The sequence below is a fragment of the Pelodiscus sinensis genome, chromosome 6 (genome assembly GCF_052426305.1).
Source record: "Pelodiscus sinensis isolate ZL-2025 chromosome 6, ASM5242630v1, whole genome shotgun sequence".
Classification (NCBI taxonomy): domain Eukaryota; kingdom Metazoa; phylum Chordata; order Testudines; family Trionychidae; genus Pelodiscus; species Pelodiscus sinensis.
In genome coordinates, this window is record NC_143057.1 from 97,822,181 (window position 1) to 97,836,422 (window position 14,242).

Sequence of the window (14,242 nt, forward strand, 5' to 3'; positions counted from 1 at the left end):
CGTCTGGGTGTGTGATGTTTATTGATTGAATATCGGAGTCATTGTCCGAAATTTGTTCCTCCTCCTCCTCCTCCTCTGTGTGTGTTGCAGGAGGTAGGGGCTGTGGATGAGGCAGACCCCTTCGAGATGGTGTTGAGTGGACTGAGGACCAGCGTCTGTATGGATCCCAATGATCCCAGGGCCCCCATTGGGGCGGGTAAGACCAATAAGGGTGCCATGGGCTTTGTTGTGGTCCAGCCCTATGATAGTAGGAGCGAGACCCCCTTGGCGACATTTGTTGCGAAGAATATGTCGTGTGGCGGTCATCATCCGGTAACGGAGCGTCTTGCAGGGACACTGGGGACATAGATCTGGGAGGGGAATGCCTTGCAAAGGATCTCCCAGGTGAGCAGTCAATGGGAGGGAGGCATGAATGTTGCTGCCTGCTGTGAGTGTCAGACGCTGTCTTAGAGAGCTCTGTAGCAGACTCATGAAGATGCCTCTCGCTGTCTGCTGCCGGCGCCCGTGCAGAGCTCTGGTTTACAGTTGCAGCCGGTGCCGGCTGTGTATGGGGTCTCTTCTGCTGCGGCGCGGAGCATTTGAGCGGCGCCGTCCCTTTAAGCGGCGCCGGAGTTTTTTGCGGTGCCAGGGCTTGAAGCAGCGCCAGCTTTTCTTTCCACCCCGGGTTGTCAGCGCGTTCCCGGGATGGCTCAGAGGCAGCGCGCACCGGTCCCGGTGCTGAACACGAGGATTTTCCCTCTGCTTTATTAGCAGGGGTCCTCGGACTTCTTTGCCCCTCTCCCTGGGTCTTAGGGGAGGAAGAAGGCAGGAGAGAGTGTGACGGTGAGGCTCTCTGCCTTGTAGCTTTTGGTAGCAGGGGGTTTCATGCTGCCATTCCCCCTGCTCTGTAGGCCGCAGAGCCTTTTCAAACAAAATCATCCTCAGGCGGAGCTCTCTGTCCTTTCTAGCTCTCGCCATGAGGGAAGCACAATCTGTGCAGCTCTGGGGTGAGTGAGTTTCTCCCAAGCACCGAATACATTTTGTATGGCCGTCAGAAGCCGGCATAGGCTCGTGGCACTGCTCGCATTTTTTAAAGCCTGAGGAGGCAGACACATTTCGGGAGCTTCTTGTTTCTTTAAACTGTTGGTATTTTCAGTGTTTTATTTATTTGTGACTGTTGTTATAGTCCTTTCCTTTCATGTGGTTTATATTTTTTTTTTTTAGCTGAGGAGCCAAGAGAGAGCGCGCACCGGTTCACCAGGGCTCCAGTCTGAAGCGAGTTTTAGTCCCTGAGGGGGAATTTTGTCAGTTTCGTTCTTCTTATATAAAAATATTTTGTTATTATTTTAAAGAGAAAAAACAAGGGAAACTAACTTGGAGTAACAAGGGAAAAACTGTGGTAACCTAACTAATGGAAATTACAGTCTGAGAGACTGAGAGGGAGCTCCTGCTCGCTCCGTCTGCTGACGAGGGCGGTTAAAGAGGAACTGAAAGGGAGGGGGTTGAGCCGCGCGCTGCAGAGGGCGGGAAGGGCTCGAGACGCCTTCTGAGCATGCGTGGCTCAACAGGGGGGAAGCTGCTTTGCAAAGCTCCGATCTGCAGCTCAGGGAGACCCTTCACCTAGAGTGGAGCACCCACGGGGACACTACTCAAAGAAGAACTAGTTGGAAATACACTGAGGAAAAACAGAAGGCCCTATATCACTACAGTGGATAGGATGAAGAACTGAGTTGATACTTACAGAAAGGCTTGGTACCTTCTAGATAAAAAGGCCAAAGCTAGAACATGAAAATGTCTCTCTTCACTGGTCTAGTGTGGTTTGGAGAAAGAAAAGGGAAGGGAAAGGACTGAAATATCCTATTCATATGGAAAAAGTAACCACTACCTATGGCAGGAAGGATGGGTGGGATCATAGATGCACCTTGTCCTTACAAAAAGGCTGTATACGACAGTTATCTGACATTAAAGCTTTAATCTCAGATATTAATCTTGCCAACATCACCACTACCAGGAAGGCAACTTTTCTTAAGTGGGAAAGGAAGCAGGAGCTGAGCAGCTGAAAAGGTGGCCCAGTGAGTCTACAGAGGACCGAGGAAGCACAGGGATCTGCATCCCTGGGAAGAGTCTCAAGAATCTGACCCATGTGTTATTAGAAAACACAGTCTGGCCCTGCATTGGGAGGTGAAACTTGGATATAGGAGTGCATCAGGCCCCAGAGCCCGAGTGCAGATCATCTCAGATGGACTGCACAGAAGAATGCCAGGGAAAGATGCCATGCTTCGACTCCCATCGGGAAAACCTTGTCCAGGTAAGTCAGACTTTCTACTTCCCAGGACATGCTGGACCTCCTCGGAGCAGGTCTACTCTTCCAAACACAGCCATAGAGCAACACAACCAAGAGGTGGTAGACTCCTGCACCACAACCTTGCAGCGTTCCATGATCTTGAGACAGCAGGTCCCGTTGGGTAGAGGCCAGGGAGAGGTCATTGTCAGTTTCATGAGCATACCAAGCCAGAGCCCTTTCATGAGTCAACTTTTTCTTGTTACAGTGTAAAATATAAAGTGACCATTGTACTGTGTTGCAAATGTATATATTTTCTAATGTAGTAAACATCCAAAATTATTAAATCAATGCTGTTCTATTTTTTTTAAAGTGCTATTAGAACTGAAATAGATCATGACTCTTTAATCTTGCATTTTTTAAAGCGTTTAACAACTCCACTAAACAGCAAACTAAATAATTATCTATTGTCTCATAATAAAATATCAGATTATCAACTCAGATATGCACCACAACCAACTGTTAGGCCCTGCTGGACAGTCTGAAAAATTAAGTTAGCTGCCACATATAATTTCAAGATCTGAAATACTGATTCTCTGGAGGAACCACAAATTTAAAATACTAATTCTAAAACAAAGATTAGGAAAGAGGTGTGTCAGTTCTTAGGAAGTGATGGGTAAATTAAATGAACCCAACCTGCTAATTTGGGCTGTAGATAGCAGACATGACCACTCCACTGATGCATTAATAGATCTTAAAAATTTAAAGCAGCAAGACTGGGAGTATACACATAATTATGCACGCATATCAGGTCAGCAACAACAAAACAATTATTTAACTTGGTTCCTCCATGTGCTACCCCAATAGCAGATAACCTGCTTTTCTCTTAAAAAAGAGCAAAGACTAAAAGTTTTGCAGAGCCCTCCCATGTCAGTTAGTTTCTCTCTCCACTCATACAAAACAAACCTAAATTAATACAACAGTTGGGCAAAGAATGCTCAGGGTTTAAGTGGAAGGGAATGAGTCAAGGAGCAAGAAGATCCAAAGAAATCCTAAAAAATGATTTCAGTAACTTTTTGTAAAAGTATAATCTTACCTGTAGGACCACCGAATCCTCCTCTCCTAGAGATAAAGATGCTACCAGACTGCTGCTCTTGTTGCTCATTTTCGTTAACTGTAGTAATTCATACCAAAAGTAATCAGCAAGTGTTACAAAGCCTAAGTGTTCAAGCCTCAATTAGCAACTTCAGCACAATTAACTAAAAATACGTAACTGGCAATCCCATCAGGTTATATTATTTCCAAAAACTTCCCACTCCGCAATATCAGGAGCCACTTAACACACATTTTAAGTTTCCGTCTACTTCTGAAGTACAAAGATCAAATCATAAAGCTATCTCTTTCACTTATTCCTATAAATTTTTGGGAAAGCGATCTAACAGAATTTTTGTTCCACAAATAGCACAATCAGTAAGCCTTACAACAACTTACTGTGACTTTGTCCAAATCCTCCACGACCACCTCTGAAACCGCCTGTACCTCTTCTTTGTGTACCAGATCTTTCTGAACAGTTCCCTTCTTGAAAACCTGCTATACAGAATAATTGCAATTTAGCATTTCAGCTCACACTATTATTCAGAATCCCAACTTTACAACAGGGAAAACTTAGGAACAACAATTTTTAAGTGACTTACCCAAAATTTCAGACTCAAGTTATTTTCAGCAAGCTACTCTTTATATTAAAGCAAATTTATAGAAAAGCTATTCTGAAGCAATCATAGTTCACAAGACAACACAAGTGAAAAGCTACCTAGAGGTATACAAGTGGAAGGACTTAAGACCTTGGAGTATTCCTTCCACACTGCACTTGCTGATTTATGGATTAAGATACACAACTACTCTTTATTTGCAATCTATTCCTCCAACTCCTCATGACCTCTATAGCTTGAAAGCATCTTCTTGCCAGTTTTGGTTGATATTGGAGCTGGGACTGACAGTGAAGCCTAGGGAGTCAGTGTACTCTTGAAAACACATATCCCTGGGGAGGGAGGGGGAGGGAGAGAAGGGGAAGAGAACATGGTAAACAGGACACGAGACCACCAAATAAATGCAAGTCTGTCAGAGAGACGTCCACACCCACCTACTACTAAAGCTTCTGCTATAGACATTGTTCTGCTTGGCAAGCAAAGAGGTTCAATGGAGGTCAGGGAAATCATATGGAAATTTGAGCCTCTCCAGATAGTGGTTCAAGTCGCAAAGCTCCTCAATGAGTCACAGCCCTCCTTCGGCTTTGAGGATCAAAAAAAGCAGGAATAAAACCCCTGGAAATTCCACCCTCATCCTTCCCAAAATTTGTAGTAACCTTCTGGTTTCCTGCATGAGCAGTGTTGTGCGATGAGTCCCTAAAGAATGGAAAGGGGATGGGAGGGAAGATTAGAAGTGAGCTGCAGTGTTACAGCCCTGCCACACTGGAATGAGAATCTTGTGGTCTGTAGCTACGAAACACCAAGAAGTGAAGAGGGGGTGCAAACAGTAGGAGAAAAAAAAACAAGCCACGTGGCAAAGATCCGGTGGTCCAACATGTATATCATCCTTAAGCTCACCCTCGAAAGGGAGTTTGAACATGGTCATGGGGCAGGTGGAGCCAGACTGAGATGAAGACTGAGGTTGCTTGGACTGTCTCTTCCTGAACCTGGTATATTTGTCCTGCTCAGTATCCTATCTGGATTGGGAAGGCTTAGCGAAGAGACCCTGAGGCTTAATTTTTCAAGCAGTATCCAAAAATGTATAACCCCACCGTGCAGAGGGCAGTGCAGAAATCTTTCAAGCCATGCAACTTTGTTTGTCAGCTCCACAAAATAGGGATGCACCATCAGACAGGCAGTCCGGCATGGACTACTGGGCTGCAACAGAGAGTCCCAATAAGAGCAACCAGGAAACCCTCTTCACCGATACCATTTATGCTATATACAGGCTGCAATGTATGCCATGTTTGAAGCAGCCTGGAGTGCTGCCCCAGCTGTCAGGATGCCTTCTTCCACCATGGCCTGAAACTCCTTCAACTCCTCTGAAAGACAAGGCTCAAACTTTACTATAGTCTGCCACATGTTAACACTGTAGCAGCAATGAGTAGGCCCTCATAACCTATCTGGAGTTGAAGGCTGGAAGATTAATCAAGTTAATGCAAAAATAAGTTGAGTCTCTTAGAGTCTATTTTTTGGGGCTGCCCACTGATCTTGCCATTCATGGCAGTTGATAGTCTTCACCACCAGGGAACTTGGAGTAGGGTAAGAATAAAAGTAACTCATGGAGGGAGTAAGGCCACCTTGGGTGGAACTGCCTGTCCCAGGACCCCAAAGAAGATCTCTTCTGATTCTTCCAGCTCTGCCACCTGGCAATTCAAGTTCATGGCCACCCCCTTAAACTCCTATGAGCCTGTGCATCACCCTGGGGAACCATCAGAGGGGCCCTCCACAATGGCTTCATTGGGAGAGGAGAAGGAGGAAGCCTGTGCTGGGAGGGCCTCTGCAGGACCTGGGGAGGCAAAGGTCTGGACCTCCAAATCACATTCCACCTGAGGGATGAAGCTTGAGCGACACCTGCAGCTGGAGGGAGTGTAGCAAATACAGCAGACAGTACAACTGACGTGCCAGCTACCAAGCATGGTACGTGGGATGGCACAAAGAACCTCCAAGGATTCCATGGGTACCATTGGGACAACCAGGTCTGCAGCCACTAAGCTGTCTGGGAATCCATCTGCAGTACCCAAGCCATAGATAGGAGTGCCTGAGGAAAGCTGACAGTGTGCGCGATGCCAGGAAACCAAGAAGGACATCTATGGTACCAAGCACCCGTCAAAAGATTCCGACATGCAGGACAGAGGAGTGGTGTGAATGGTCCCCTGGAAAATGACCACTGGGAGACCATTCCTAGGGAGGAAAACAGAAAGGCGCATACACGTCTAATTAAGTGTAAAAATATAATCAAACTAGGGAGAAGTTTGAAGAACAGCTAGCCAACAACTCAAAAAGTAAAAGTACATCAGAAGCAGAAAGCCTTCTAAACAACCAGTGGGGCCCCTGGATGATTGAGATGCTAAAGGAGCACTCAAAGATGATAAAGTAATTGCAGAGAAGCTAAATGAATTCTTTGCTTCAGTCTTTACAGCTGAGGATGTTATGGAGATTCCCAAACCTGACCCGTCCTTTGTAGGTGACACATCTGAGGAATTGTCACAGATTAAGTGTCATTAGAGGAGAATTTGGAATTAATTGATAAACTTAACAGTAACAAGTGACTGGGACCAGTGGCATTCTCTATTAACTATGGTTTGTAACCAATCCTTTAGATCAGCTTCTGTACCTAATGATAGCTAATGTGACCCCAATATTTAAAAAAGACTCTAGAGGTGATCCTGGCCATTACAGACTAGTAAATTTAACATCAGTACCGGGCAAATTAGATGAAACAATAATAAAGAATAAAATTGCCAGACACACAGATGAACATAACTTGATGAGAGAACATCAACATAGTTTCTGTAAAGGGAATTCATGCCTTACTTATCTATGAGTTTTGAGGGGGATCAACAAACATGTTGATAAGGGGGATCCAGTGGATATAGTATACTTAGATTTGCAGAAAGCCTTTAGCTAGGTCTCTCACCAAAGGTTCTTAAGTAAATTAAATTGTCATGGGATAAGATGGAAGGTCCTTACATGAACTGAGAACTAGTTAGACAGGAAACCAAGGGTAGGAATAAATGGTAAGTTTTCTGAGTGTAGAAAAGGTAATTAGTGGGGTCCCCACCCCAAGGGTCTGTCCTGGGAGCAATCCTATTCAACTTATTTATAAATGATCTACAGAAAGGGGAAAACAGTGAGGTGGCAAAATTTGCAGATGATACCAAACACCTCAAGATAGTTAAGATCAAAGCAAACTATGAAGGACTTCAAAAAGATCTCTCCAAACTAAGCGACTGGGTTACAAAATGGCAAATGAAATTTAACGTTGATAAATATAAAGTAATTCTCATTAAAAAAAATAATCCCAATTATACATACGATATGATGGGGGCTAATTTGGCTACAGTTACTAAAGAGAAAGATCTTGGCATCATTGTGGATAGTTCTCTGAAAACATCCACTCAGCATGCAGCAGCCAAAACGTTAAGAGTCATTAAAAAAGGGATAGAGAATAAGACAGAATATTTTATTGCCTCTATATAAAACCATGGTACACCCACATCTTGAATACTATTTAGATGCGGTTGTCTCATCTCAAAAAGATATACTGGCATTGGAAAAGGATCAGAAAAGGGCAACAAAAATGATGAGGAGTTTGGAACGGGTCCCATATGAAGAGAGATTAAGACAGACTGACTTTTCAGCTTAGACAAGAGAAGACTAAGGTAGATATGACAGAGGTCTATAAAAAAATGACTGGTGTGGAAAAGGGGAATAAGGAAAAGTTATTTACTTATTCCCACAATATAAGAACTAGTAGTCACCAAAGGAAATTAATAGACAGCAGGTTCAAAACAAACAAAAGGATGTTTTCTTTCACTCAGGCACAGTCAACGTGTGGAACTCCTTGCTAGAGGATGTGGTGAAGACTAAGACTTTAACAAGGTTAAAAAAAAAAAAAAGACCTAGATAGAATGGCTAGGACACCATTCCTACCCATTCTGGCTAATAGCCATTGATGGACCTAACGTCTATGAATCTGTCTGGAAATGGATGACAGGAGAGGCATCACCTGAGGATTACCTGTTATGTTCCCTCCCTCTGTGGCATCTGATATTGGCCACTGTTGGCAGACAGAATACTGCGCTAGATGGACCTCTGGTCTGACCCAGTATGGCCGTTCTTCTGGTGACTGGCTACTGGTAAAGTACACAAGAGTGGCTGTTGGAACAGTGCTAATTGCCCAAAGAGAGGTGCCACGAAGCAGAGTGGTACCACCTACCCCTGTGCTCCTCATGGACCCACTGCAGGGGAGCAGTACTGACATGGGGAGCAGTGCCAGGGAGCCAGCAACCTGTTCCTCACAATCCTGGTGAGTATCGGTCCCAGGTTTACCATCTATACCAGGAGGGCATGCCTTTGGGGATCTGCGCCTAACTCCCAGAGAACCTTGCCTCAAGTCCTCTATGGCCCTGGATCCTTCAAGGAACCAAATGGGGCTTCAAGCGCTGCAGTCCTTGTCCACATGGACGGGAGACCTTAAGACATCCTGCAAGAGGGAGTGAGGTCTCTGCAGTGATAGAGGCAGTGCTATGGTAGGCTTCCCTTTATGGAACCATCCCACAATTACAGGCGAGGGAAGCACCAGCATCAACATGATGTCCTGGGCCACTGGCAAGGCCTCCAGCATCAACCACACCTGGAGTCTGACTGGTCATGAACCAGAGCTAAGGCAGATTCCATTGGGAGAGTTTTGAGATGCACATCTCTCCCCTTTTTGGTGTGAGGCTTAAATGATTTGCAAATGTGGTACATATCACTAATGTGCACCTCTCCTCAGCACCCCAGATTAGCGACCCCCACTGTGACAACTAGCATGGGCCAATCACAACTACAACAGGACTTGAAACCCGGGTACCAGGGCGTGCCCCAACTTGAGGCTAACTCCCTACAGGACCTATGACTATCTAATAGATAACAGTCAACTAACAAATAAGAACTATTTATAGGGAAAATAGAGTCCAACAAACTGGAAGAGGGAGCAAAAGAAAATGCTAAGGAGAGCAAGTTCTAAGCATTATCACTGGCGGCAAGGATCTGAGGGCAAAGGAAGCCTGGAGGCGCCCTATATAGCACAGCATTTGAGCAGCACTTCAGTGGGCACCTGACCTGATTCCCCCTATGGATACTATTAAAGAAAAACCTTACAGCACCAGCGTATGTGGTGAGCACACACACCTACATTGAATGAACATGAGCAAATACTCAAAAAACAAATCCTCCTGTCAAAATAAAGCCAAAAAGAGTGACTATAAAAAAAATTACCCACTCAGATGCTATCCCATGTTAAACCCAACCACACTATTATATGCATATCCATCTACATAACTCCATTAAGGTTAGAAAAAAGCATTCCAAGACAGACACTGGAGTTCCCTCTCTCAGCCCCGGATAATAAGAAGGTTCTGACGGACAGCTGGGCCCAGTCTGCTCTACGAGCCCTCAGGAAGAGCACATGCTTGGTCTCAGACTTAAGAGTCAAAAGGCTGCAATCTCTAACACATGGGAAAATGTGCACTAAAAGTTGAATTTATATGAACAGTCAGTTGAGAAGGTTTGATTCCCTTGGAGGCAGCAAATTTATTTGCTCTATCCATATCACTTGTTCTTTGTTGCCTTACCTCCTCTCCTGGAAAGTGTTCTGCTTCTTGATTGGCTGTCTCCAGTAGAGTCTTCAAAACAAATGCATTAAAATGAAAATTTAAACAAAACTTGTCATGTCTGTGCTGTGCTTAACTGTATACATCAATAAGGATTTTGGATCTTAATACTTGGAAGGCTAAACTGGGTTGAAACGTACATAAAATTACATTAGCTGTTTAATATCAGACAATTAAGAACACAAAAAAACTTTCATACTTGGTCAGCCCAAAAGTCTTTGTTGAGGGACTTTGTCAAAGGCCTTCTGAAAATTTAACTATGCTGAATACCCTTGTCTGCATGCTTCTTGACCCACCTCCCCCTTCCCCAAAGAATTCTAGAATATTAGTGAGGCAAGATTTCCTTTTATGAAAACCATGTTGACTCTTCCCCAACAAATTATGTTCATGTATGTGTCTGACAGTTTTAACTAGTTTGCCTGGTATAGTCAGGCTCACAAGCCTTCTGGGATCACCTCAGGAGCCATTTTTAAAAACTGGCATCACATTAGCTATACTCTCCATTCATTTTTTACAAAATCTTATTTAAATTATAGATTATAGACCAGAATCAGTAGTTTTACAATTTCACATTTGAGTTCCTTCTATGAATACCATCTAGTCCTAGTGACTTAATGCTGTTTAACTTCTCAAATTGTTCTAAAACCTCCCTAACACACACCTCAATCTGGGACAATTCCTCATATTTGGTCATCTCCCTCTCTTTGCCACGAAAACTAGATTAAAGAATTCATTTCATTTCTCTTCAATGGCCTTATCGTTTTTGAATGCTCCTTTAACATCTTGACCATCCAATGGTCCTACTGGTTGTTTTAGCAAGCTTCCTGCTTTTGACTTTAAATATTTGTTATTATTTCTTGAGTTTTTGGCTAGCTGTTCAATTTCCTTTTTTGCCTTCCTAATTATATATTCACACTTCACTTGCCAAAGTTTAGGCTCCTTTCTATTTCCCTCACTAGGATTTAATGTCCACTTCTTAAAGGATGCTTTTTTGCCTCTCATTGCTGCTTTTACTTTCTTTATTTAGCCATGGTGGCACTTTTCTAAGTTTAGGGGGGAAATTTGAGGTATACATTTAACTTGAGCCTATATTATGGTGTCTTTAAAAAGTTTCTGGGCAGCATGCAGGGATTTTACTTTACTTTAGGCATTTTATCTTTTAAAATCTGTTTAATTTCCTCATTTTTATGTAATTCCCCTTCCTGAAATTAAGTTCTATAGCGTTGGGCTGCTGTGATGTATTCCACATCACAGGGATACTAAGTTAAATTATATTATGGCCACTATTACCAAGCAGTTCAACTATATTCATCTCAGACCGGATCCTGTGCTCTGCTTAAGACTAAATCAAGAATTGCCTTTTCTCTTGTGGGTTCTAGAATCAGCTTTCACAAGAAACAATCATTTAAATTATCAAGAAGCTTAATCTCTGCATACAGTCCTGCTGTGACATATGCCCAGTCAATATGGGGATAGCTGAAATCCCTCATTACTTTGGGGTTTTTGTTTTTTTTCTTTTTAATTGATATAACCTTTCTGTTCTCCTTGTGCATTTTGCAATCACTATTCAGGTGATCAGTAATGTATCCTCATTGCTATATTCTTATTCGAGCACAGAAATACTGTTCATAGAGATTTTACGGTACTATTTGGTTCATTTAACATTTTCATTCAATACTATGCTTTCACATATAATGCCACTCCCCCCCATCCACATGAACTGTTCCGTCCTTCCCATATATTTTGTACCCTAGTATTACTGGGTCCCATTGATTATCTCCATTCCACCAAGTTTCTGTGGTGTTCATTTCAGAGACTGCCACCAGGGAGGTCATGGACTTCACATGCTTATCTACACTAGCCTAAATTTGTCCACAAGGGCCTCTTTCCTATCCTACCCTTTGAAGTCTGGTCCTGAAGTTTTTTTGCTGCAGGATGGCTACTTTTAGATCTGCAACTGTGTGTCCAGGAAGATTGAAGTGTTCCCCTAGAGGTTTTTGTATGTTGCCATTCCTAATATCAGATTTGTGTCCATTGATTATTTTACGTAGGGACTGTCCAGTTTGGCTGATGTATATAGCAGTGGGGCATTGTTGGCACATGATGGCATATATTATGCCATATGTAGATCTAAAAGTAGCCATCCTGCAGCAAAAAAACTTCAGGACTAGACTTCAAAGAGAAACTGCTGAGCTACAGTTCATCTTCAAGTTTGACACAATCAACACTGGATTAAACAGAGACTGTGAATGGCTTGCTAACTACAAAAACAGCTTCTGCTCTCTTGGAATTCACACCTCCAGATCAGCTGCTAGAAGTGGGTCTCATCCTCCTTGATTGGATCCACCTCGTCATCTCCAGCCTGATCCTGGCCTGCATATTTATACCTGCCTCTGGAAATTTCCACTATATGCATCTGACGAAGTGGGTCTTTGCCCACGAAAGCTTATGCTCCTACACTTCAGTTAGTCTATAAGGTGCCACAGGACTCCTCATCGCTTTTGCCACTGCATTGCAACCAATTTCCTATAGCCATATTGCATTAAGATCCCAATATTAGGAAGCACTGGAAGAGGATACAAATAGCATTTACCATAATTGTTCCTGCAAATCCTGACTATAATTGTGCATGTTACACGTTTACAAAGTACATGAGATGGACTGGAAATTAGTCCTGAAGAGGATATAACAACTATAGTGGTGGGAGTAAACCTGAATAAAGTGTTAAGTCATTCTAAGAGACTCTCTCTTACTGATGGCTTTCAGTAAGTGAAAAATTGTATATTGCCTCTAAGAATATGGTTTTTCCTGTAGCCAACGCTTTTCTCTGCAGCTAGATTGAAGAGCAGCAGCCATTAGCTGTAAAGCTTGTAGTTAAATACTCACATCATATTTAATTGTATTAAAATAGTGTCACACAAGGCTATTAGAAAGATCCTGTCCTAATGGCACCTACTGTCACCAGATAAAGAAATAGATCTCAAGATGGTCAAAGAAAACTTAGTTTAACAGTATTCCATCTCACAATAAACTGTTTATCGTTGAGGTTGTGAATCCTCATTGCACGATTATGGTCCTCTTTTTCCTATCGTTTGTCTGTATGATCTCTGTTGGCTTTTCAATTGTTTGTCTGCTGAATAATTCGTTTTGCTAGACATCAATCAACTAAGGTGGTGGGGTATGATTGGTTAGATAATTGTTACAGTATGATATGACTGGTTAGTAAAATTATTCTTAAGTAATTAGTTACAGTATAGCTAAACAGGACTCAAGTTTCGCTATATAGACTAGGGTCCAAGAAGGAGACCAGGAGGAAAGAGAAAAGGAAGAAAGGAACAGCAAGAAGGAATAAAGACTTGGAAGAAGAACTCACCTCAAAGACCCGAGTTGCCAGAACTCTTCTGCACAACCATGATGTGCAGCAACTAGGATCTAGACAGACTGACCCTGCCTGGCCAACAGGCAGGTTTGCCTACCTGTATCAGGATTGGTGAGCATGACAAAGTATGCTTAACATGTGTATTCTGCAAGCGTGGTAATTGTAAATATAGAGTAAGGATATTACTGTGCAAGGCTCTTTCAGTGGCAAAAGATCCTACAGACCTGCAGGAAGTTACACCCTAAGCCCTAGGATTTGGGTAAAGGCCTATGTCCCAAAAGCGTGGCAGGGATAAAGAAACTTGTGCAGGTAACACCTTCAAGCACTGACGGATATACTTGATTTTTTCCTCCCTTTAATAATTTAACTAACCACCCACTTTTACAATGTTACTCTTCAGTTTCAACTGTTGTAGAACACATGCTTATGTTGAAAATCAGTTGCCAAACATGTAAAAATAATTAAGTTTACCCATAGTTTTCTCCTTTAATCTGAAATGTAAAGTAATCATCTAATATTTGTTATACAACAGACTTCTTCCCCTAACGAAAAATTGAGGTTGTACTTGTTTTTCTGAAAATACTAAAGGCAATTCAGAATCATCTATGAAGTTGCCAAATCACAGCCTTGTTCTCAGAGTCCAACACGGGTAGGCAAAAGGGTCACCGCGGGCCAGATTGGGCCAGCAGAGGCCCTGATGCTCCCCCAGGCCCCAGTTGACCTGGGGATGGGGGAGCACATGAAGCCTCCTTCGACCATGCCAAATGCATGTTGCACTTTGAAGCCAATCAGGGCCTGGGGGCAGGGAGCTGCGTGAAGCTCAAAAGTGATACGTGCTCCTCACAGGGCGGGAGGAGGCTTCCCGCACTCCCCCACCTGATTGGCCTGGGGGAGCATGCCAAGCCTCTTCCAGGGCATGGGTGCCTAGTGGAAGGGGGGGCAAAGGGGCTCCTCCACCCAGACCAATAATGGTATGGGGCTGGGGTAGCCCCCCTCCCGGGATGGCCCAGGGCTACTTCAAGAAATTTTGAAGTGGCCCCCTGGGCAAAAATTATTGCCCACCCCGGTCTAATAGAATAACTCCATAGAGGTACCTGCAGAACTTAGCTGGGATGCATGCATGGTGAAAAGATCAACCTACATGAAGAAGAGCTAACATGTTCTTCATTCTAGGATCCAGAGCTCTCCCAACTTCAAA

General features: G+C 43.3%; 1 protein-coding gene across 7 annotated transcripts in view; it reads right to left on the bottom strand.

Annotated features, from left to right (window-relative positions):
- Window positions 1-14,242, bottom strand: part of DDX4 (DEAD-box helicase 4) — a 113,182-nt gene that overhangs the window by 73,964 nt on the left and 24,976 nt on the right. For 5 of the 7 annotated variants that reach the window (XM_075932449.2, XM_075932454.2, XM_075932451.2 and 2 more), the window contains 3 exons: window positions 9,627-9,677; window positions 3,752-3,850; window positions 3,357-3,434 (listed from right to left, as the gene is read on the bottom strand). In XM_075932449.2, the coding sequence (XP_075788564.1) occupies window positions 3,357-3,434; window positions 3,752-3,850; window positions 9,627-9,677 (228 nt within the window). The remainder of the gene's footprint in view (window positions 1-3,356; window positions 3,435-3,751; window positions 3,851-9,626; window positions 9,678-14,242) is intronic. The other 2 variants (XM_075932452.2, XM_075932450.2) reach the window with 1 other exon arrangement.